Source organism: Rhinopithecus roxellana, chromosome 8 (genome assembly GCF_007565055.1).
Source record: "Rhinopithecus roxellana isolate Shanxi Qingling chromosome 8, ASM756505v1, whole genome shotgun sequence".
In the NCBI taxonomy this organism is placed as follows: domain Eukaryota; kingdom Metazoa; phylum Chordata; class Mammalia; order Primates; family Cercopithecidae; genus Rhinopithecus; species Rhinopithecus roxellana.
In genome coordinates, this window is record NC_044556.1 from 42,481,173 (window position 1) to 42,507,237 (window position 26,065).

Genomic DNA, 26,065 nt, shown 5'->3' on the forward strand with positions numbered 1-26,065 from the left:
TCTGATTATCAATATAGATGAGGAAACCAAGATCCAAACAAACAAAGTAACCATCCCACAGACAGGCAGTTGGTGAGCACCAGTGCAGGGGCCACAACCCAGAGGCTTGGACTCTGAGTCCAGAGCTCATCAGGGTACCCCTGTGGTCAAATGAAAGGGGTGATTTTGCACATTCCGGGAAGAATGTGCGCCTCAAAGAGGTTCTGTCATGTTGATTAATAAAGGGAGTGCTTTCACTTCTAAAGTCACCCTGTCCTCCAAGGGCATCCACAACATGGTGTCCTGCTCTGGCCACAGCGGAGCTCATGGGGGCAGGGCCATCTCCATGCCACCTCGTGACCTTATGCTGCCCCAGTGAATTTCCCCATGGGGCCTGGAGTCTGCTGGGGAGGCCTCACTGCATTTTGCATCCCTGCTCCCCTTCATTCTTCTCTAGCTTCTCACATCTTCTTTTACTCCTCTTTTTTCCTCTCACCTTACTTGCTGCTGCTTTGGTCCCTGGGGCATAAATCGTTTCCACATCTTCCTAGAGTAACCTGAAATTTCAGGTGAAATAGGATTGGGGTGTCACCAGCAGATCACCAGAAACCCAAAGAGCCACAGTACTTCAGGGATGACCAAGCAACCACCGGCCTGGCCCTCTGCATTGCCGCCCTAGGAGCCTCACTCCCTGACACGTGGGAGGCTGAAGACGCCCATGAATCTTGTTCCCGAGTCTGATATACACAGCCAAGATGGCATTTGCTGATTTGCGGGGAGAAAAATATCTGTTGCATAGACTGAGACTCTGCAGACCAACAAGGGGGCCATAAGATGTTGGGGAAGGAACACTGGTAATCGGTCGGCACCCCTGGAACACGGAGAGTCAGTGCTGAGTGCAGGAGGGGTACTGGGGAGCTCTGCGGGGAGCACCCTCAGGACCCCCGCCAAGGAGTGAGGGAAGCAGGATCGGTCAGAGGGAGAGTTTGAACTGGGATACAGTCAACAAAGACCTCAGCCCTTCAGAGTGGCCCTTCAGGGATGTCCCACCCTGAGGCATTGTGGATCAGACAGGGGAAGGGCCACACCTTAGCAAGGCAGCCCCCTTTGGCTAAGCACTGTGCTTGAGAGTTAATTCACTATACTTCCTGGCTGCTGTGTTAAAATAGAGGTTGGGAGATGTGCAATAACTCCTAACTGTGTATAGTTATTATTAACTCCAATTGTATAAGGCAGTTGAGATTGAGAGAGGCCAGGCGCCTGTCAGAGGGCACACTGTTAGTGAGCTGCAGATGTGTACTTGAGCCCTGGCCTACTAATTATACACCCACTGCACTGTCCATTCCGCACCAGTGTCTTCTCTGGAATCATTAGATGCCAGCAGCCACGTGAGCTGAGAGGTTGTGGCCCTGTGAGAATAAGAGACAATTTAGAGACTCACTTTATTTAAGAAAAAAAAGGGGCCACTTTTTTCCCTCTCGGTGCATATTTTCTAATAAAATGCTGTCATTAATACTCATTATTTTTGTAATAAGAAAACACAGATGTGCACACTTCAGCCTCCCCATCCCCAGGAAAGAAGCCTGTATCCTTCCTTGACCAGATCAACTGGTGTGGAAGTGGCTCCTGTCATACTGTGGAGGGCATTTCATTTCTCCCACTGCAGATTCCTCTGTGATGACCTGTCATCTCCCTGTCTCTCGCCTGTCTCTCCACACAGATGCAGAATGTCATGTATGACTTAATCACGGAACTCAATGACCGGAGCGAAGACCTGGAGAAGCAGATTGGCAGCCTGGAGTCGAAGCTGGAGCATCTCACCGCCAGCTTCAACTCCCTGCCTCTGCTCATCGCCGACACCCTGCGCCAGCAGCAGCAGCAGCTCCTGTCTGCCATCATCGAGGCCCGGGGTGTCAGTGTGGCAGTGGGCACCACCCACACCCCAATCTCCGATAGCCCCATTGGGGTCAGCTCCACCTCCTTCCCGACCCCATACACAAGTTCAAGCAGTTGCTAAATAAATCTCCCCACTCCAGAAGCATTACCCATAGGTCTTAAGATGCAAACCAACTCTATCCTGGTCGCTTTGCCATCAAGGAACATTCAGACCAGGGAACGGAAAGAAGAGAGACCGAGCTAATTAACTAACTCATGTTCATTCAGCGTGCTTGGTCCGACATGCCTTGAAACCAGAAATCTAATCTCTGTTTAGGTGCCTCTACTTGGGAGCGGGAAGAGGAGATGACAGGAAGCGACGCCTCTGGCAGGGCCCTTGCTGCAGAGTTGGTGGAGAACAGAAATCCACGCTCAATCTCAGGTCTTCATGCGGGGGGTGGGGGTCAGATGCACTGAAGTAGCCAACAGTGAAGCCAGTCCAGAAGAGGGGTCCCCTGGGAGAGGGGGTCGTGTCAGGCTTGGGGGATGGGCTCTTCGCCATGGGGGTCTTTGAATACACCTCTCTCCTTTCCTTTTGTCTACGGAAGCCTCTGGGTGACAAAAGTAAAAGAGAGCTGCCCACAACTTGCCAAAACAGATATACCCAAATCAGACTGAAAAAAAAAAAAAAAAAAAGACACAAATAAAAAGCCAGATTTTCCACTCAATATTAATACCCACATAAACCTGTGTGTTTGCAAATGTGTACATGTACACACATACACATCCCACATTCGGTTCAGGTCCTTTCTTATTTGAGCTTAATCCAAATAAAAAAGGACTTGACACCTTACCCTACACACAATAGGCACCCCTTACATGTGTGTTGAGTTGGTTTGAATCTGAACATGGGGTGCTTTCAGTTCGGGTAGTTAGCTAGTTCTGGCCACATTCTGAGTTTCACTGAAGATGCGGGTCCCTTCAGACATAATGCACATTGCTTTGTCCTGGATATGCACCTTGCTTGATTTGAAATGGATGCCAAGCCAAAATTGTTGGCATTCAGGAGGGATAAGCAAGCTTCCAAAAATAACAGCATCTGCAGAGTTTTCTTCTTCCATCCAAACAAGCTGTGTTTTGATGGACCACAATGACTAGGTGTATGTCTGTATGTGTGGAGGGAGAGGACAAGAAATTGTGCGTGTGTGTGCAGACATGCACAAACAGGAGAAACCCCATAACACCTTAGTGAATAGAAGTATGGTTTGGGGATTTGCTGAGCTGTATTTATCCAGCAACAGGTTTCCAGCCCCAGATGTTAGAAGTGCCAAAGGGCCAAGTGCCTCACTTGTGAGCCTCTGAGCTAGGAGGAGAAGTGATGAAGAGTGGCCCATGTGGTCCCTTCTACCTGACCTTAAGTCATCTCAAAATGAAATATTGTGAGAATGAAGGGAACCCTTAGGGAACCTTATGGGTAAGGTAAGAGGACATGGATTTGTCAGTAGACTGTTCCGACTGTGCCATGTTAATCTTGGTGCGAAAAACTATTCCAATACATCTCAAACTCCAAGAGACTTCAGAAACATCAAGATTTAGTGTAGCGAGAGGCACTGAAAAATGTTTTCAATGCTCCATAATCTGACCACATGTAACATTTGTGACGTGAAAACCATCACTTTCTCATTCTGAGGTCTTTGGTTTCTGCCTATGGGAAATTGAATGGCACTGTATGGACTATTTCATCTGTTGAAGGTAAAACAAAAGAGTGTTTTTTTTTGCTTGTGGTTGTCATCTTGGGTTTACCTTTGTAAGAAGACATCATCACCATTCTGAATGCAGTGGTTTGGCATGGAGATTTTTCTTCTGTAGCACTGGGCCTGTTTTTTAAGGACAGCACAAGGTAGACAACTGTCGAGCCAAGGCCACTCTTTCAGGAAGATCTAGTCTGTTGCTCACCCTCTTCTTCCGTCTCTTGCTGTATTGCTGCTGCTCCTTTGATGGTTTATAGTCTTAATGGCTTGCCTTGATAATTCCTTTGAACACTTTCATTAGTTGTTTTGCATACCAGAGATGCCACACCTGCTGTTGGCTTATTTTTTTACTTGTTCTTTTAACTGTTGATTATCTGAACGTTTCCCCTCCTCGTTTTATGTCCCAAGAATGGTGCTCTTGTTTTCAGTGACAGTTCAGCTGAACATATAAGCAGATGTGTAAACAGATGAAATAACCATGCAGTTTCCTTGTGGCATTAGTTCCATTTCACAAAGTGAAGACCACTGGTGGGCTGATCTGAGCGTGCCAGTCCTGATTATTTAAACCTGCAGCCTTCAACTAGTGATTCCTATTCACTGTTTTCATTCTGCTGTAACCCTGTGATATGTTATGTGTGTGGGGGGGTGTGAGTGTGGGTGTGTGCACATATAGAGATTTAGTCTTAATTTCAACCAAATGACATGCAAGATTCCACTGCCATTCTTCCTGGCCAAAAGTGCGCATCGACTGTGATTTATTCATTGTGGTCTGCAAATAATTCTTCTTTAACCCATCATTGATGCTCTCACTTAGCTAAACCCTAAAGACCAAACTAGCAACACTAGTCAAGGGAGTGATTGGAGTTATTTCTGGTAGCGGTAGCCACTGGCATCCTAGAAACACATGGACATTTGTAGCATGAATTGACCTATTGGTAGTGCAATAGCTATACGTGATTTTTATTCTTGGCAAAAGTATACTTATGCTTCCAAAAAAAAGTGATCGAACCTGCACATTGATCCTGTAATAGCAAATGGAAGGCTATTTCTCTGCACTAGCATTTCAGCTTTATGTGGGAAAGTTACCTGTTCTCCTACAAGTACAATCAACCCTTGATGACTTAAGTATTAATTATTCTGGGTGTAGCTCACCCAAGTTTTCTTCCTACATCTTTTGGCTAATTCCACCACACCTCAGCATCACAGTCAGATGGGAAAAGGGGCAGGTGGATTCTCATGTCATGCCTTCTTGTACCTTATTTTCACATTTTGTGGTGGAGGAGATTTAATTATCTGCTCAAGAACTGGGTATACATAGCCAGGTGTGGTGGCTCATGCCTGTAATCCCAGGACTTTGGGCAAGGTGAGAGGATCACCTGAGGTCAGGAGTTGAAGACCAGCCTGGCCAACATAGCAAAAACCCATCTCTACTAAAAATACAAAAATTACCTGGGTGTGGTGGTGGGCACCTGTAGTCCCAGCTACTTGGGAGGCTGTGGCAGGAGAATCACTTGAACCCCGGAGAAGGAGGTTGCAGTGAGCCGAGATCGTGCCATTGCACTCCAGCCTGGGTGACTGAGCAAGACTCCATCTCAAAAAAAAAAATCAGCTACATGTAAGAACTATTAATTATGGTAACCTCACTCCAATACTGTACCGATCAAGATCTGCCCACTCCTAGAGGACTGACCCAATGGCAGATCCCCTACTATAATCTTTCTGACAACTCAGTGACAGGTAAAATCACTCTAATATTCCCTAAAATATCTAGACACTTGAATTAGAAATATGGAGCCACCCCCACCCCCGCCATTGCTTAAGCCATATTATAGCTTCATGTACTGTAAAGTCAGGGATGTACTGTGATACTTTAAGACCACTAATCTCAGTGGAATTTCAGGACATAGCATTAGCTGGTAAATTACACCAGACTAGGGGCTCACTCCTCCTTAGATTGAAGTCCAAATAAGTCTTCACCTTTGGATCAAAGGCCACATATATATGATCATCATAATAAATTGTCATAAAGTGTCTACAAACTGCTCTTGCCATCTTCCTAATACGTAACTTCATGATATCATGTCTCTAGAAGTGCTTAATACAATCCAAAAGAACAAGAGGGGGAAGGCCCCAAGTCACCACTGACCGACCTCAGCAGGGGCCAGTGGTAGAACAACAATCTTGTGAATTAGGAGACATAGAAAATGCACGCGAAAGTAAATTCCAAGCGCTGAGCATGTACAAGCTATTTTTATTATTAAAAGCCAAGAAGGAAGAGCATTGAAGAAGTAATGATTTTAATATATTGGGGGATTTCCCCCTTAAATTTTTATAATTTCCTTGTGAATAAACAATCATGGAAAAGAAGAAACCTAGTCATACAAAATCAGAATAAATAAAAATCTAAGACTGGATCCACATCTTTGGCCAGTTCATATAAGCACCTCATACATCAATTTCTCTGTACTTAAAACGAAGAGAATAGTTAATATTCTTAAGTACAAAGTATTCAATACAGAACAAATGAAATCACCTTTGTCATCAACAGCCGCCCAGACTGATTGTGTCTAGTTCACACCTCGATGTTGTGTTTGAATGCAATCAATTGTTACCAAAAAGTAATTAGTGCATATTAAATAGTGGTAAAATCAGCAGGGAGAAATATGGGATTAGCACGTAGTTCCAGAACCTTCCTCCTCCTCCAGAGTGCAACTTAACAAACAGTACACTCCAAATTAAGAATCAGTGTTTCATCCCAGGACAAATGGTGTTGCTCCCATCACAGTATCACAACTGAGATACTGTGAAGTCATTGCACTACCAGTAGGTTACTACTCTTTTTAAGTTACTGTTTTTAAATCCTAAAATATGTCCCCAGTTTTCTACATTCATTCTTCTTCCCCGAGAGTTGCTAGAAGCAGACGAAGGATCCCTATTGACTCTGCAGGGTTTGATTTCAGTACCTTAGACAGCTATCTGGTGACTTCCCGGTAGGCACGAACAGCCCCTTCTCTCCCCTTGCAGTTAGTGGGCTTGATTACGCCCCAGACAGTATCCTTTCCTTCTCTACTGCCGCCAAAATCAACATTAGGGAAATGGGATCATTAACACCACTGAGAAAGGAGTTTACAGGGATAGCAATAGTAACTGTCTGCTTGTGGTAGTAGAAAGCTTGTGTCAGGCTGCATGAATAGAAATTAACGTTAAACTCCTGTTAAACAAGTAATATGTAGATTTTTATTGAAACAGACCACAGCTTACTAAAAAGTACTCAGCGCAATGGTATATACATATATACAGATAGAAGAAATATAACTGTGATCTTTTTGTCTTACGCCATTACTGGAAACACCCAAACATGAACTGGAGTTCCCTCTGAACAAAACCATTGTCAAATCTTCAACATATGACCTCCAAATCTAGGTGCCAAGTGCCCTGTGACAGTTGTTTACACACCTGAAAAATGTATCCTGGAAGCTGTAATCTTGGGCCTGGGCTATGTGTTGAAACAAGCAAAAGAGACATCGTGACCAATCAAACTGGTGGAGGAAAAGCACAAAATTCAACACCAACCTGCAGTTAGGATCCCAAAGAGATGTTGACATTTATAGCCAAAAAGAAAAAGTACAAATATATATCTGAATCGGATCGAAGCAGCCAACGTCCAGCTTCACACAAGAAGGACAAGGAATAAACAACATTCTCTAGCTGTGTCATATTGTCTCAGTTTTTGAATCTGAACCAAGACTGATCCACCTTCATCAGATACGTTTTTTAATGGCGCAACAACTCAATTTTGGTCCCAGACTCTCCATTCTGCACTGGCCACGAGAACAACAAAAGAGAATGACAGGATGTTAATGGAGGAAACATTTTCATGGCAAGCTCAGAAACTGAAGTGTTTATATTCAGAATCAGATGAGCTTTAATATGAATTTGCATCTTGCCTCTGTACTGCTTGCTATTTTTTAATGATAGGAGAAAGCATAACAGTTTATTTTAAATATGAAATATATTGATATATTATAAAATATATTGTAACTTTCAATTAACATTTTGTATCAAACTAGTGTTTAGCAGGTCGACTGTCAGCCTGCTCTCCCAATGACTGTTTCTGAGTACACATCACTGTTAGTGATTGCCAGGCACCCAGACCAAGGGTCCTCCTACCACAGCCTACTGAACTGCCATATTCTAATTCTCCAAGGCCTGAGTATTAGAGACAAAAGAACATTATTCCAAGCGTAGAAGAATAATTCTACCCTAAATTCTATCAAGCCATTTCAGAAGAGATTTTAAAAGCCATCACTCCTTAGTAGCTGTGCAAAGCCAGTTTAATAAAAGTGCAGGCTCTTTCTATATAAATTCAAAGGCCTCATTACATAAATTATATAAGTCTCAAACTCAGCCAACCAGTTTTCCTTTGACAATGTCAGAATTGGGCATAAGGAAGAGTCCCGTTTTCCTGTAACTGAAAATACTCAAAATCCTAGGCATTCCAAGTTTCTCTATGTACGTAAAACCAGGGTTGGGTTTCCAAACTGCTTTACAAGGCACAACAAGAGTCTAGTGTGCAGATGTGCTTTTCTAAATTGGCAATACCCTTGAGGGAACAAGGTTCCCACACGTTTGTCAAGGACATGGAGCCCAGCTCCTAAGGGAATGATGGGAGGAGCCGGCAGGACATGAACAGCCAGAGCTAGCAAAGAGCTGGGCTGCCTTTTCTGCTAGCTTCCTCTAGCTGGGAGGAAATAAAGAGTTCCCGTTGAGATACTGTCCTTTATAGCAAAATTAAGAAACTCATGGAATCCACACCCCTCTTTAATAGAGCAGCTGAGACATATATGTAGAAGTTCTCAGTTCCCTCCTTCGTATGGCTAAGGCACTACTTCTAGATGAAAACAGGATGTGTTTGGTTACAGAATAAAGGTTTTCTAGAAACAGTGAGCCTCTTCTCACCTAGGACCCTCACTTGCTGTTGTTGCTTTGGTGCAATATTGTTCAGGTGCAAACCAGGTTGCATCGGGGCAGATTTAACTGAGTGTATGTGTCTTTTCCCTTCCCAAGTCCTGGAAATTCACAAAGATTTACAGATAGTGCAAAACAACAAGTTTTCTCCTGGGAAAAGGCTGGAATCCCTCAAATTTCAATTTATGTGAGCTTAAAGGTATATAAGTCTTGGGGCTCAATGACATTAGGTATTCATGCTGTATGAAAGAGAAATGTCTAAATGCCCATTTTCAATCTGTTTATGTAGCTGAGCCCTAACTTGTACACAAGTTTTCTTTTTATGGAGCTAAATTTTCTCAGTGCCTGTATTACTCCTCAGTTATATGTTAGGCCGAGCTCCACTAAAGCCATCTGAACTCCAGGGCACCTGTTTTTATTAGGTTACTTACTCACAGGATAATGGAAATTGGCTTATTTTCAATTTCACAATTGACTGATTAATGTATTGGTGGTAATTGATTTATTTCTTAACTTTTTTGCTACTAAATGATTTTTTTCTTTTTTAAATTTTTAAAAATTATTACTATTATTATTTTGAGATGGAGTCTCACTCTGTCGCCCAAGCTGGAGTGCAGTGGTGCAATCTCAGCTCACTGCAAGCTCCGCCTTCCAGGTTCACGCCATTCTCCTGCCTCAGCCTCCCGAGTAGCTGGGACTACAGGTGCCCGCCACCTCGCCCGGCTAGTTTTTAGTATTTTTTTTAGTAGAGACGGGGTTTCACCGTGTTAGCCAGGATGGTCTCGATCTCCTGACCTTGTGATCCACCTGCCTAGGCCTCCCAAAGTGAGCCACCGCGCCGGGCCCACTAAGTGCTTTTTTTCTTTTGGTTTTTCCTTCTAACACTGCTCAGACTAAGACTTACATTTATAAAGAGCAAATATATTCTGACCTTTCCCCTCAAAGTTGTATTCCATCTAGAAACAAGGAAACAAATGCAAATTCATCATTTGGGGAAAGCAGACCTCTTGACAGCAATTCAAGTCCATGGCTATGTGCTAACCCTTGCTACTCAAAGCGTGGTCCACAGACTGGCAGCGTTAGCATCATCTGTAAGCTTGTTAGAAATGCAGAATCTCAGGCCCCACACCAAACCTTCTTCATCAGAATTGGCCTTTTAACAAATCCCCAGGTGACCTGTATGCACTGGAAATATTGATAAGCACTGGCCTCACCTCCCCGTAGTGATAACCGACCTTATTAATAATTAGATAATGAAACTATTTCTTCCTTGAGTCTCATTTACAGAATTATTTGATCATGTGAAGGTCCTGAATGATCATAAGGATAAAAAAATGCATCTTAAAATTCCACTTGAGGTTATATAACTTGGATGGTCTACATCAAACATAATAAAGTCAGTAAGAGATAGTCTTTTTCCGGTCTTCATATCCTTGAGCCACCTCAAAGCCCCCATTTTTAAGTTTTAGCCTTTTTTTTTTTTTTTTTTTTTGCCTAGGCTAGCAGGGACATCAGAATATCAGGTGGAACCTCAGGGCAGGTCCTCTGGAAGGTTACAGGGGTCTCTGCTTAGCGTAGTACAGAAATTGTTGTGTTTCTTGATGCTTGTGTTCTTCCCTTGAGGGACTCAGCATCTCGCCAGTGAGAACTCTCCTCCCCTAGAGGAAACTAGCAAGATAAGTTAGTTTAACCATCTAGAAACATTGCTAATCTCCTTTAAAGCCAATTCTCTTATTCATTGCACCAACAAGAAACACTCCAAGGTGGGCAAGGAAAGATGTGAATTCCGATATTGGCGCCATAACTCGATATGTACCCAGAAACAGTTATGTTCTAAATTAATGGCTTTAACCTGTTCATTGTAAAAAGTGCCTTGGACTTCAATCTAAAGAGGTCAGTATAAATATGTATGTGTGTGTGTGACGTGTATGTAGGCAAATATTTACAGATTTATACATACATAGGTACACACACATATACCCGCACATTCATATATAATATATACATACATATATAAATGCTTCATAATATTATCATATTGCTATTCACAGCTCCATTTCTTTTGTCTGGTCCTATGTTTATTTGTTCAGTGAGACCTTTACATAGAGAGGTTCTATTCGGAACATTGATGTATTTTTTGTTTGTTTTTTACTTTTTATTAACAAGGTAAAGGATATTAAAAAAAAAAAAAAAAAGTCAAGTGCCTGAAGGTTTTGAATGGAGTTATGGTAAACTTTCTCAGGTCACCAAAGAGGAAACTGATTTTTCCTTTGGAAAACATTTTTCTGTTTCAGTGACTTCGTTTTCCCTTGGTGGTAATGCATAAATAAGAGTGGTTACAGTGATTTTGTAAGTTTTATTTCAATCCATCTCTGTGGTTCCCATAAGTCAACAGCTAAAAATTTGTTCAGTCTAGTATCCAGTTTTCTCCACACATCAGCATCAGAAGGGCCCGGTCTTCACATGCTCTGCGTGGTTTTGTTCACATTGTTACTGTGTTCCTTACTAAGGAAAGGCAAATGAAATTGCAGGGGCTGGAGCTTAGACCAGCTCCAAATATGGCTTCCTTTTAGTAACACACACAGAAGGTGGACTAGTGGGAAGTCTCTCTCCCTGAATCAGGTGGGAACCTGTGTCTTAGAAGGTAGAGGAGTTCAGTGAACTCTCCACAGCTCCATGGGCCCTGCCTGTCTACAGTTATACAACTGCCTGTATGAGTCAGCCTTTCTCTACCTTAGCCAAAGGTCTTCTCTTTCTATGGTATAACAGCTTGTAATGAACCAACTTGCTCTGGTTAGAAGTCCCTAGAGCTCCAGGAAGAGTCGCCAGGTTTCCACTGCCGTGCTCAAAGCTCAAGGACACATTATACTTCTTTAAACCAACTAAAGCTCTCTAGCTCCCTGCCCCCATGGTGACACTTTCATAATAGGCAGGGCCAAGTCAGAGAGGTTATGCCCTGTATACAGTGTCAATCAGAAGAGACACTGCAAAATGTCAGAGGTGACCAGAAAGACGACAGATCTCTCCAGCTGTCCTCACAGCTGCAGGCACATTTGTGGAATTGTGAGTAGGAAGGCTTGGCAGCCAGGGGATGGGAAATGAATTTCTCCAAGTTGAAAACCCTGTACCCTTACTTTCCTTCCCGTAAATTTTTCTGTAGTTCTAGGCAAATAATAATAATAATAAAAATGCAAATTAGGTGCTTTAGAAGGGGTATGTAATATGTGGGACTTTTTCTAAGTTGGTAGACCTAAAAAATGTTTTCAAAAATATATCTAGCTGCATTTCTACTGCTCTCATTCCTTAAAACTCTCCTCCAAAAACTCCATATGAATGAATACATTGACCAACTCAGTGATTATTAAATAATAATACTTTATACTTATATACAGTAATACTTTTCATCTAAGGACCTCAAATGCCAATATATTAGTCATCGCCCTGTAAGGTGGATGACATATTATTCCCATTATTCCAGTGGGAAAATTGGGCCATAGAAAACTGAGGAGCAAATGACTCATCTACAGGAACTAAGTGGAAAAAACAGCCTAGGATTTCTCAGCACACTTTGGGAGTGAATGAAAACTTAGAGGCTTCAGTTCTACCGCTGGCCACCATTGGATTTGTCAGATCCAGGATGTATGTTGACCACATGTGTCCAGACCCAGGCTTAGAGCATCTGGAATGAGAGTGGTGGACTGGTGTGTGGGTCTGAGGATCTGGATGGGAGACTGTGTTTTCTTCTCTGTGCAAAGTATGGGAGTGTGACCTTGAAGGTGGGCTTAGTCGATGGCCTTCCCCACTCCCTTTTGAACTGAAGCTGGAGAGAATGGGCATTTTTAAATGTTATGGCATATGCTAATATAATATGATGGCATTAAATAAAAACAAGAAGAGAACTGACTAAAACCAAAAAACCAAAACCGTAAGCGACTGATTTCCTTTAATTTTATCTTCTTCCTTCCCTACGTGTATAGTTGTGAAAGCAAGATTTTTTAAAAGAGGAAATCTTAATTTAGATCGGAAACAGTGTCCCCTGGAAAAGGTTGCTTCTTTCAGCAAGGCCAGAACTGCTGTGGCTTTCATGGTAGTGTTGACTCAGGAGACTGGCCCCCCCAACATGGAGACACATGGAAGGCCTTAATACCAAACCCAGTTTTAACCACCTAGAGAGAGTGAGAGCCGCTCCTAAGGTGAATGGCTGTTCATCAATGAGAATATCTAGACACACTGATGTGTGATAAGGCAAACTTGTAACTATGTTGAAGTAAAGTATCAGGCAGTTCAACACAGTGCTTCCATTTAGCTGAGCAGAGGGTCTCAGTAGACTCATCTTAGAAGCTTTTGAAAACCCCAAGTCAGGTTTCTCAATCCATGGAGACTCAGAAGCAGGGTCTGGGTGACACCTGGGCATGTCCCTGAAGCACCACAGGTGGTTCTAATGGGTGCCCTGAGTTGCGCACCACTGATCCAGAGCTTGCTGAGGTGAGGCCACCAGTGCCTAGCCTGGCACAGCCCTCTCCTGGATCTCTCCCCTCCCCCTAGTTGGCGAGGAGAGGGGAGGAGAGGAGAGTGGGAGGGGGGCAAGGTTTTTCTAAAGATGGTGATTTACCCGAAGCTTGACTCCTTTTCATCTTGCCCTCATGTCTCTTCAGTCCTGGCCCCATGGGACTGTGCTGATCTGCAGTCTGGCTCTACGTGCACTGACAAACGATGCTGCCAGGTTACTCTTCCCTCACACGGTATTTCTCTGGCTGGCTGCTGCTTTCTCCTGGCACACAGTCTGTCTGGGTATAATGTCTTCCTTTGGCCTTAGCTCTGGATGAGGATTGAGGGAGGGCTATTCTGACATTTTTCACTAGATGAAAAAAGTTAAAATTAAACATAACACATTGTCCTTGCTAGCAGGTAACTCACTAAACCTAATGCACAAAAATGGGGTAACCTGCTATGTTATACACATTGATCTCTTCCAAACTATATTTAACCATTAAATAAAATGCTGTCTCCTATTATAAAGAAAATTCAATCCATTATTACATCATGCATAACTGTGGAAGCTGGAAAAACAGGACATTAGAACTCAAAAAAACTGGGCCCAGTTTTCCAAAATGGACAATTATGCTAATTCAGAATTCAGGAGACTCTGAGTAAGAGCACCCCCTGCAGGCGGACGGGAATACAGCAATCTGAGGGAAAAGGAAAGGCCCCTTAGCATCCAGGAAAAGGCTCATGTGTATGGCTGTCAAAAACAAGGTGCTGGCACTGTATGTGCATGCAGATGAGAAGGCAGGCCATGCCTGTTAGAGCCATTCATCTAGGTCATGGCCCTTGCCTTACACGTAGGAGACAGAGATTCAAGAGAAGTGATTTGCCCAGACTCAAATGGAGAATTATGGGCAGGAAGTGAACTGGAACCTTTTCATGCCACATTGAGAATGCCTTCTGGGCTGATGTGGTAAATTGAGGCCTGCCCTTAGCCTCTCCATGCTGTTTCTTGATTCATCCTCATAAAATGGTTGGTTATCCATTCTGCAAATGTTTTTAAGAAGAAAAGACCCCTGCTTCTCAACACATGCATACACCGCTAATGCATATACCTCATTAGCAATCTCTCAAAGAAAACAAAGATATGCATATTGTGACTGGTTAAAATAATTCATAGTGCATTTTGCATTCCAGAGGCATTGATCATTTTCAAAGTTATCTGCCTTTAGTTTAAAGAATTCACAGCTAATACTTGCAAAACTACAAGAGCCCCCACTGGTTAGGAAACATTAAATTCGATTATTAAAATGATGTGATTTTACATCCAGCATTACAGTGGATTATGCTAATGATGGTCAAGGTTATTAATCTTCATTGCAGTCACCACTGCAAATAATACATGAAGATTAGCCAAAATTAACTTAATCTGCTTGTAGCATGAATTTGAAATTTATACTTTATTTTTTCTGAGAATAAGTCACACTTAATAGCATCTCTTAAAATGCACTCCTACCCCCCCTGGAAAACCAAAGGTGGAAAACATGCATGCAATACATTACCACTACCTGAGGGCGATTTCCTATTCACTTAGGTACAACGCCTTTCCAAACCTCTTCTGCTTCCTACTTTCAAACACTGAGGTATCACTTAAAAGCAATCAAGTACTTCTCAAGAAAGAATGCATACAGTAATGGGGCACCCACATCCCAGTCACTCATAAAGGGAAATGTCAGGTCTTCTGTAAGTGCCTGTAAGCTGTGATTCAATTGCCCTTTCTTAGAACACCCTCCTCACCTCCCACCTCTTGGAATGAGAAGGTAGATACATAACTCATCCTAAACTTCAGAATTTGGGAATCTTAACAAATTTAGTCTTAGGATTTCCTAGAGACCTTTTCCCAAGAATAACAATGCAATGTTTACTTGATTCGCAAATTTGGGAACATAGGACCCTGTTTGGATGCAATTTAGTTGAGAAAATACTCGACGAGTATGGTCAGATCATCAGTAAGAGGAACTGACACTCTCAGTTCTGTACTTGGAAATAAGATGTGAGAAAACTGTAGAGGACATTTATTCACTATCTCCAGAGCTCCCATTCCCCCATTCTCTGCCGACAGCATGCAGAGCTTTCTTTAGTGAATTTGCCCTTCCCCCATCCCAACTATGCACTTGGGTGGGGTTAATACAGCTTCCAGACCTCTGATGGGCCATGGCAGGCTTAAGACAATCAGAGTACCTCATCACCCTAGCCAAGGGATGGGCACATGGCCCAAATCAGGCCAATGGGAGCAAGTGAACCCCAGAGCCCAGGGCTTGAGCCACAGTGACCAGAAAAGACCCTCTGCCCCAGGAAGGTGAGGTGCTGCTTGGTCAGGAGCTGCTGCAACCCTTTTGTTTGACAGAGGGCCACCATGTGGAACATGAGGATGAAGACCACCAAAGGCAGAGGGGAGAGGAGAGAAATGGGGAACATGTGCGGCATAATAACAAATATATTTTGGGTCTTTGTCGCTTGTTCCTGGCACAGAGCTCCTAAATCCCATGGGATTCCCTGGGTGATAGGACCCACTTCTTGTTATAATGAGGTGACTCTTGCTGGGCTCCTGGATAACTCCAAAATTGGAGCTGGTCACCAGAAAGACCAAGCTCTGATTAGAAACCTGGAACCTTCAGCTTAGCTAACATGGTGAAACCCCATCTCCACTAAAACTACAAAAATTAGCCAGGCATGGTGGTGTACACCTGTAATCCCAGCTACTCAGGAGGCCGAGGCAGAAGAATTGCTTGAACTTGGGAGGAAGAGGATGCAGTGAGCTAAGATTGCACCACTGCACTCTAGCCTGGGCAACAGAGCGAGGCTCTGTCTCAAAAAAAAAAAAAAAAAAAAAAAAAAATTGATCATGCCTATGGGATGAAACCTCCACAAAAACCCTTAAACAAAAGAGTCTAGAGAAATTCCAGGTTGGTGAACACATCCATGTGCCAAGAAGGTGGCATACCCCAGTTCCATGGGATAGAAGCTTTTGTGCCTGGGACCCTTCTGGGTCTTGCCCTATATGCCTCTTCTCCTGGCTCTTCATTTATATCCTTCAAAATAAATCCACAAACGTAAGTAAAACATGCTCCTGAGCTCTGTGAGCCATTCTAGAAAATTGTTGAGCATGAGGAGGGAGTTGTGGGAACCCCTAATTTATAGCCAGTCAGTCAGAAGTATGAGAGGTCAGGACTTGTGACTGGCATCTGAAGTGGAAGGCGGACTTGTGGGACTGAGTCCTTCACCTGTGGGGTCCACGCTAACTCCAGATAGTTAGTGTCACAATTGAATTGAATTGTTGAATGCCTGTTCTTGTCTGGAGACTCAGAGAACTGGTTGTTGATGTTGGAGAACAACCCCCTTGGTAATATCCTTGGAGCCACTGAATCTCCTAATTACGTGAACCAGTAACTTTACTTTATATTGCAACCATTTGGAGATGAATTTTCTGTCATATCCAACATAAAGAGTCCTGGTGGAGAAGAACCAACCTCCTGGGCACACATCAAGTCTCCCAGAGGAGTAACCAGAATGAGAATTAAAGAGAAATGCCATCTCAATAGTTCTGACATTTAAAAAGTTTAAAACACAAAAATCAAGTAGGATAACAAGAAAATTTGGAATGTCAAAATTGACTTTAGAGTGTACTTTGACCACTAAGTTAGCAGAGTGATGGAGGAAGAAAAGAACCACAGAAAGAGATTCTGTTAAATGAACCAACGTGGTTTGGGGGGGAAAAAAAAAAGATTAAAGCAGAAAACTATCTGTCAGTCAGGAAGGGGTGATGAGTGGAATAAAAGTGACCTAAGATCTTAGTATTTGTCTTTATCTATTTTTCGCTGCTATGACAGAATACCTGGGTAATTTATAATGAACAGAAATTTATTGGCTCACAGTTCTGGAGACTGGGAAGTCCAAGATTGGGGGGTCAGCATCTTTTGAGGGCCTTCTTGCTCCATCATCCCATAGATGGAAGATGGAAGAGCAAGAGAGGGCACAAGAGTGAACTTGCAGCTTCAAGCTCTTTTAAGAGTTGGCATTAATCCATTCATGAGAGCTTTACCATAATAACCTAAAATATCCCCCATAGACCCACCTCCCGACACCATTGCATTGGGGGTTAGGTTTCTACACATGCTTTTGGGGAGACACATTCAAACCATAGTAGTATTGTTTGGAAGGAAGGTAAATATTGATAACTTCATAGTTCGATCATTTAAATTAAAATAATATAAATAAAACAGAGCCTACAACTTTCAAACTAGTAGAGTTTGAAAAATAGAGAAAAAAATCAATTCAAAAGAAGGTAGGAAAGGATGGGAAAACACATAAAAGAACAAATTGGAAGGATGAAACAAAATGGTATAAATAGAGCCAAATATTTCCATTTTCACAACGAAAGTTATGGACTCCAGGCAAAAGAAAAAGATCGTCAGACCAAATGTTTTAAATTTTTCAAATAAATGCTATTTACAAGGAACACATTTAAAACATAGCATAAAGAAAAATTGAAAGTGTGAATTTGTAAAAGATTCAAGTATATTTTAATTTTAAAAATGTGGGTATAGCTAATAAATACCAGACGGTAGGGGGGGAGGCTTTGATGTAAAAAGCACTGAGTTCTCCAAGAAAAGATAACAATTTAAAGTATATAGAATACACTTAATAATACGGCCTTAAAATATGTAAAGCAAACATTTACAGAACTACAACAAAACAGACAAACCTACAACCATAACAGGAAAATTTAATACATCTTTCTGAGGAAGTAGTTGATCAAGTAGATAAAATAAAAATCTAAAGGATATAGAAAAATTGAATGACATAGTAAAATCTATAGGATACACTTTTTCCTTATACATTGAATATTAATGAAAATTGACCACATAATGGACACTAAAGCAAGTTCAACAGATTTTTTTTTTTTTTTTTTTTTGAGACAGAGTCTCGCTCTGTCGCTCAGGCTAGAGTGCAGTGGCACGATCTCGGCTCACTGGAAGCTCCGCCTCCCCGGTTCATGCCATTCTCCTGCCTCAGCCTCCCAAGTAGCTGGGACTACAGGCACCTGCCACCACGCCCAGCTAATTTTTTGTATTTTTTAGTAGAGACGGGGTTTCACCGTGTTAGCCAGGATGGTCTTGATCTCCTGACCTAGTGATCTGCCTGCCTCAGCCTCCCAAAGTGCTGGAATTACAGGTGTGAGCCACTGTGCCCAGCCAAGTTCAACACATTTTAAAGGAATGGTACCATACAAACAAAATTATCTGACTTCAGTGTGATATATACCAAAGTTCAGGCCAGGCACAATGGCTCACACCTGTAATCCCAGCACTTTGGGAGGTCTAGACAGGTGGATCACTTAAGGTCAGGAGTTTGAGACCAGCCTGGCCAACATGGTGAAACCCTGTGTCTACTAAAAATACAAAAATTAGCTGGGAGTGGTGGTGCCCACCTGTAATCCCAGCTACTAGGGAGGCTGAGGCAGGAGAATCGTTTGAACCTGGGAGGCAGAGGCTGCAATGAACCAAGACCATGCCACTGTGCTCCAGCCTGAGCAACAGAGCAAGACTTCATTTCAAAAAAAAAAAAAAAGCAAAATAACTACCATACCTGGTGGAAGCTGAACCTGAAAAACATAAATACATAAATAAAATTCAGTAAGCAAAAAATCGTAACTAAAATAATACCTTTGGAAGTTGACAAACATAAATAATTTATGAATCAAAGAATAAATCATAATAAAAATTTAAATATGTAAAACAGAACATTAATGAAAATGCTGTGTTTCAAAATGAGTTGAATGAAATTTTAAGAAATTAGAAAGATTAGGCCGGGTGCAGTGGCTCACGCCCGTAATCCCAGCACTTTCGGAGGCCAAGGCTGGCAGATCACAAGGTCAGGAGATGGAGACCAGCCTGGTTAACACGGTGAAATCCCGTCTCTACTAAAAATACAAAAAAATTAGCCGGGCATGGTGGCAGGTGCCTGTAGTTCCAGCTACTCAGGAGGCTGAGGCAGGAGAATGGCGTGAACCTGGGAGGCAGAGCTTGCAGTGAGCTGAGATCATGCCGCTGCACTCCAGCCTGAGCGACAGTGTGAGACTCTGTCTAAAAAAAAAAAAAAAAAAAAAGGAAAAAAGAAATTAGATTAACGTGAGATTTCCATATAAAGTGGAATATACAAATAGAGACAAGAGCAGAAACAAATAGAAAGTGAACTCACACTAGATGAGGTTTTTCAAAAGTCAAAAGTTGTTCCTTTGAATTTATTAGTAAAATTGATAATTCTCTGGCAGGATTAAACAAGAGACAGAAAAACAGAGAAAGGGAGAAAAGGGAGAGAGAGAGAACACAAAACATATTAGGAATGATGCTACAAATGCTAAAAAGATAAAAAGATATTTGGAAATGAAAAATATTACTTACCAAAACTGACTCAAGAAGAAATAGAAAAATGGAATAATCATAGTACCATTTTTTAAACTATAAATGAAAGAATGATTCAAAATTTTGTCATAAAGAAAACTGGCCTGGATGATTTTGGCAAATTCTACCAAACGTTTAAATAGCAAAGTAAATCCAATTCACATATTTTTTTCCTAGAGCATAAGAACAAAAGAAAAGAAAAAGACCACTTCCAAAGTCATTTTATGAGGCTAGCAAAGGATTGATATCAGAACCTGATGAGGACAGTACAAGAAAGGAAAATTATAGACAAGTTTTACTTAAGACTGTTGATTCAAACATCTTAAACATGCTATGATCAAACCAAATCTAGAAACAGGTGTGGGAGGTGGGGGAGTATACCAGAATTAAATTTGACCCAAAGAATACAAGTTATTTTTTAATCTTACAAAAGTAAAATAAAATTTACCAATGAACCAAAGAAGAGAAATAATCTAACAATAATGGATTTTTTAAAAAATGAATTAAACATTGGTAAATTCAAATTAAAAAACAAACTCTGGGCATTGCTTCTGGCCAATGGAATATGGCAAAGGTGATGGGATGTCACTCCCAAGATTATGCTTTTTTATTTTTTATTTTTTAAAATAAGATTCCATGTTAATGGACTAGTGAGATTTTCCTACTGGCCTTGATGCAACAGATCTGTTGTGAACTGCCGAGGCCCACAGCAGGGGACTGTGGGCAGCCACTAGGAGCCGAGAGTGACCAACAGCCAGTAATAAGCTAGGGCCACCAGTCATGTAGCCACCAGGAAATGAATTCTGCCAGCAATTTGAATGAACTTAGAGAAAAGAATCTTCTCTAGTTGAACCTCCAGACAAGACTGCAGCCTGGCCAAATGTTGACTAATCCTTGTGAGACTCTGACCAAATAACCCAGCTAAGCTGTACCCAGGCTCCTGAACCATGGAAACTGAGGTAATAAATGTGTATTGCTCTGAGTCATTAAACTTGTGGTGATTTGTTATGCAGCAATAGAAAGTTAATACAAAAGGGAACTTAATACAATCAATGACATCTGCAAAATGATATCTTCCTAAAGCACACATCATACTTACCGGTAAAATCAAGACGCCTGTTGTTACCCCCTCCACAGTGAAGGGTCTAGTGGTGTAATAAGGCCGGAAAAATAAATAAGAGGAAAAGGATTAGAAAGGTAGAAAATTTTGTCATTATTGACGGCTGCTATGTTTATCTACCCATCTACTTAAAAGCATCTAAAGATAGATTATTAAAATTAATAAGACAGTATGATTGCTGGTACAAATTCAACATATACAAATTAATTACATTTCTATACCCTATCAATAAGAAGCTGGAAAATGAATTTTTTAAAAAAAGAAACCATTTAAAATAGCATCCAAAAATATTAAAAACTTAGCAATAAACTAACAAAAGTCTTGTTAAAGCTTTACAGAGAAAATTATGAAATACTGTTAAAGAACAATTAAGAAAACCTAAATAAATGAAAAAATATCCATGTTCAGGATTATAAAGAGTTTATTCTTCACCAAATGAATCTATAACTTTAATGCAATGCCAGTCAAAATCCAAACATATTTTTTAATGGAAAATGGCAAACTGATTGTAAAATTTACATAAAAACAAAAGAGGCTTTGACATTTCTTTATTTTATTTATTTATTTTTTTTGAGATGGAGTCTTGCTCTGTCACCCAGGCTGGAGTGCAGTGGCACTATCTCGACTCACTGCAACCTCCGTCTCCCATGTTCAAGTGATTCTCCTGCCTCAGCAACCCCCTAGTAGCTGGGATTACAGGCGCCCACAACCACACCTGGCTAATCTTTGTATTTTTAGTAAAGACGGGGGTTTCACCATGTTGGCCAGGCTCGTCTCAAACTCCTGACCTCAGGTGATCCACCCGCCTCGGCCTCCCAAAGTGCTGGGATTACAGGCGTGAGCCACCGCGCCCAGCCGAGGCTTTGACATTTCTGAAGGAGAACAAGGTGGAAGGATTTGCCTTACTATATATCACAGGTGTTTGTCATAAAGCTTTAATAATTAAGGTAATGAGATCTTTGTGTAGGGAGAGAAAGGCAAATTGAACAATGGAACACAACAGAGAGCTGATAAACAGACTCATACATTGATGGAAACTTGATTTATTATTGAGCTGGCCTTGCAAATCAGGTGGGGAAGAAAAGTGGGATATTCAATAAATGATGTTGGAACAGTAGTTATCTAATTTTACATACAAAATTTAACTCTGGTTGAATTAAAAGCATAAATGTAAAGAAAAATTGTGATATTTTTCAGAAGGCAATGGAAAACATTTCTTAAAGAAGACTCCAAAAGCTCAGATCCTAAGGGGAATGATTGACAAATCTGAGTAGATTACATTAAGCCCTTCTGTTCCATAATTTTTTTTAAAGTGAGCAGACAAGCCACAAATTTGGAGATGTTTGCAATTCATATAACTTACAAAGTCAAGCAGTTCCCCCTCCGAGGGAAAAATAAAACAGGCAAAAGCAAGGAACAGGGACTTCACAGTAAAAGAATCACAAATGACCGTAAACATGAAAAGATGGTCAGCTTCATTAGCAATCAAGGAAATGCAGACGAAATCACAAAGTATCATTTCCCAACCACTACAGTGACCAAAAAAAAAAACCCGTGAAAATCAGACAATACCAAACATCATATATGGAGCAATGGGACTTCTCACCCACTACTAGTTGATGTGTAATTGGCATAAGCACTTTGGAAAACCATTTGGCATTATTAAGACAAGTTAAATATGTGCATATCTAAAGACACAGTATTATTTGCAAAACTAAACCCCAAAACCAATAGAATCAACCTAAATCAAGAATAGGATGGATAATAATCCATTGGATGAAGAGTCATCCAAAAGAATATGATGCAACAACAAAAATGAAATAGATGAACTACAGGTGTGTGCATCAGCAGCCATGACTCTCAGTCTCACAATGTTGAGGGAGGAAGCAAGCCAGGGAAGATGGCTTGTTCTGCATACAATCTGCATGTTCCAGTGGTATGATCTTCAAACACAGGCAAAAGTAAATAGTAGCCTTAAAGATACACACATTGAACCTCATGGGGGAGGCAGAGGGATGAGGCTGGGGAGGGGTGCCAGGGGAATTTTAAGCTCCTGACACTGTTCTAGTTCTCAATGGGGGTAGCAAATACACAGGTGTTCACTTTGTTCTCCTTTAACTTGGATAAGGATGTGTTTATACACTCTTTTGTATGCCTGCTATCCTTTATGGTTTTAAAATTTCTTAATAAAGCAGCTTCCTAAAAATGCAGTTTTCCCTCTGGTCCAGTGTGGCTGACTGGCATAGAGAGTGTATTCGCATCTGAGGTCACTGGGAGGAATGACCTGACACCCAGCGAAGCTGGCAGAGCTGCAGGGCACACTGGAGCCTCTGGCTATCTGGAGTTCAGATGACAAGACGTCCACACTTCAGTTAGGAGCAGAGCTTTTATCTCCAGAGGACTTTGACATTGAGCGTATGACAGAAGCTTCTAAAAACTGAGAAGAAGGGACAAAAGAGAAAACAGTCCTTGCAAGTTTCCATGAGGAAAAAGAGCCCTGCTTAGCCTGGGATTGGAGTCAGCTAGACCAGAATTCTTATCTTGACTTAGGTACTTACCAGCTAGTAACCTTCTATGAGAAAGTTGCTTCAACTTTGAGCCTCAGCGTCCCCAACTGCAAAAGGGGAATAATGATGGGACCTTTGCCAGAGGATTGCTGTGACGATTAAATGTATGTGAGGTCACCTCCTACAGGCACACCCAGCCGAGCCTCGTGTTGCTTGTGTAGAGCTGCTTATTATTTCCAAGCTTTGTGTTTTACCCAGAGGGAGCTGACTTACTTAACCATTGTTTCTTTTCATCTAATGATGGCGATTTCTCTGCCATATCTAGCTCCAACTGACTCTCAGCATAAAATAAGGAGGGCTGGAAATCTCAACATAGTGTCCCAAGGGCTGCAAATCAAGAATGTGGCTGACATGGCTCATATTATACCCAGGGAATCTAAGTACATCAGGCACTGTGATTAAAAAGAGGCTTTACTGCTTCAATCTTGATCATCCTCCCAACCATCAATAAATTGTTAGAACTGACAAATATCCCAATCTAATTTTACAGAAATCTGAATTTTTAAAAGAAGACCATTAAAAAATTGAGCCCAGGCAAGGCACGGTGGCTCATGCCTGTAATCACAGCACTTTGGGAGCCCGAGGCGGGCGGATCACGAGGTCAGGAGTTTGAGACCAGCCTGGCGGACATGGTGAAACCCTGTCTCTACTAAAAATACAAAAATTAGCTGGGTGTGGTGGCGGGCGCCTGTAATCCCAGCTACTCAGGAGGCTGAGGCAGGAGGATTGCTTGAACCCAGGAGGCAGAGGTTGCAGTGAGCCGAGATCGCACCACTGTACTCTAGCCTGGGCGACAGAGCAAGAATCTGTCTCGGGAAAAAAAAAAAAAAAAAAAGTCAAGCCCAGAACATTAAGTAAAACTCTGCGGCCCTGGGGAGGTGGCAGCCCCTTGTTGCTGCAGAGGAGGCTCTCAGAGGCCTGTGTCTGCTGCGTTGCCTCCCCACCTCACCCCTACAGAGCTCCCCGACACTGGTAACCTTTGCAGGCCTGCAGCTCCTCCCCACAGCTCTCAGCCCTTCTGCCCACCTAACTTGCTAGTTAGTTAGGCCCCTCTGCCATCTTCCATCAGGTGGGGACCGGCACAGAAATGGATTCTCCCCAATCGTGCCTCCCGATATCCTACACTGTGAAAATACTCACTTTTCTTTCTTTTCCCCCCAAATGAGGTAAGTCTGTGAAATAACACCCACTGTGCATTCAACCCAACAGTCTACTCTCTTCTCTCACCAAAATTGCTGTGATGCTTCTGGCTAAATTAATTACAAATTGTGATCTCTCTTTTCTTGCTTATGTTCATTTTCCTTCAATATGTCAAAATTCTTGGAGCCAGAAAGATGAGCTTTTAAATAAGAACCATCTAGAGCTCAAATTATACTCTCCTCTGCCTGAAAATTCTTCAGGGGCTCTCCCGGCCTGTGGCATAAAGTCTAGATTCCTTGGCATAATTTCTTTTTTTATTTGTTTGGGGTTTTTTTTGTTTTTTTCTGTTTTTGAGACGGAGTCTCGCTCTGTCACCCAGGCTGGAGTGCGGTGGCGTGATCTCGGCTGGCTGCAAGCTCCGCCTCCCGGGTTCACACCATTCTCCTGCCTCAGCCCCTGGAGTAGCTGGGACCACAGGTGCCCGCCACCACGCCCGGCTAATTTTTTGTACTTTTAGTAGAGATAGGATTTCACTGTGTTAGTCAGGATGGTCTCCATCTCCTGACCTCATGATCCGCCCGCCTCGGCCTCCCAAAGTGCTGGGATTACAGGTGTGAGCCACCGTGCCTGGCCTAAATGATTAGTTTGTTTGTTTGAGACAGAGTCTCTCTCTGAAGCTCAGGCTGGAGTGCAGTGGCATGATCTTGGCTCACTCCAAGCCCCGCCTCCCGGGTTCACGCCATTCTCCTGCCTCAGCTTCCCGAGTAACTGGGACTACAGGCGCCCACCACCACGCCTTGGCATGATTTCTAAGTCTGTCACATGGTAGCCCCAACCTGCCTTTCCAGCCTCTCCTCTCTGCCTTTTGCCCTCCTTTCTCATCCCCCTCTCCCTCAGTTACCCTGTCTCACACTTACACACACAATGAGGTTTCAGAAACCTGTTTCATAGACGTTTATTCCCTGTGGCTTTGCACCCGTTGTTCTCCCTGCTTGAATGGCTCTTATCTACATTTTGTTTAGGAAACTACCACATCCTTCAAGATTCACTCTATAAAGCCCTCCCTGTCTCCCTCACTCTGATGATAACAGCTCCCATTTATTTAAACACCCATTGATTCTCAACCTGAACATCAGGATCACCTGAACTACCAAGGATCATCCCAGAACTACCAGTCAGAATTTCCCAATAAAGCACTGTTCTTTTCCCAAAGCTTCCCAAGTGATCCTAATGCATGGCCATTGCTAAGAAGCTGTGCTGTGTGGGGCAGCAACTGAGATCCTGGGCTCTGGAGCCAAACACTGTGGGTCTAAAGGCCAGCTGTGCTGCTAACCAGTTGCCTAACCTTGGGCCAGACTCAACTTCTCCATGCTCTGTAAAGTAGGGATAATGGGTTGGGCACAGTGACTCACACCTGTAATCCCAGCACTTTGGGAGGCCGAGGTGGGTGGATCATAGGTCAGGAGATCGAGACCATCCTGGCTAACACGGTGAAACCCCGTCTCTACTAAAAATACAAAAAATTAGCCGGGCATGGTGGCAGGCGCCTGTAGTCCCAGCTACTCCAGGGGCTGAGGCAGGAGAATCACTGGAACACGGGAGGTGGAGGTTGCAGTGAGCCGAAATCACGCCACTGCAATCCAGCCTGGGCAACAGAGCAAGACTCTGTCTCAAAAAATAATAATAAATAAATAAATAGAAATAAATTAAATGGAG

The 26,065-nt window shown here is 42.4% G+C and overlaps 1 protein-coding gene across 3 annotated transcripts in view; it reads left to right on the plus strand.

The window, feature by feature from the left end:
* The window catches only part of KCNN3 (potassium calcium-activated channel subfamily N member 3), a 164,133-nt gene extending 161,583 nt beyond the window's left edge, over positions 1-2,550 (plus strand). For all 3 annotated transcript variants that reach the window (XM_030936751.1, XM_010364683.2, XM_030936752.1), the window contains one exon: positions 1,700-2,550. In XM_030936751.1, the coding sequence (XP_030792611.1) occupies positions 1,700-1,996 (297 nt within the window). In that variant the 3' untranslated portion in view covers positions 1,997-2,550. The remainder of the gene's footprint in view (positions 1-1,699) is intronic.
* The last annotated feature ends 23,515 nt before the right edge of the window (positions 2,551-26,065 follow it).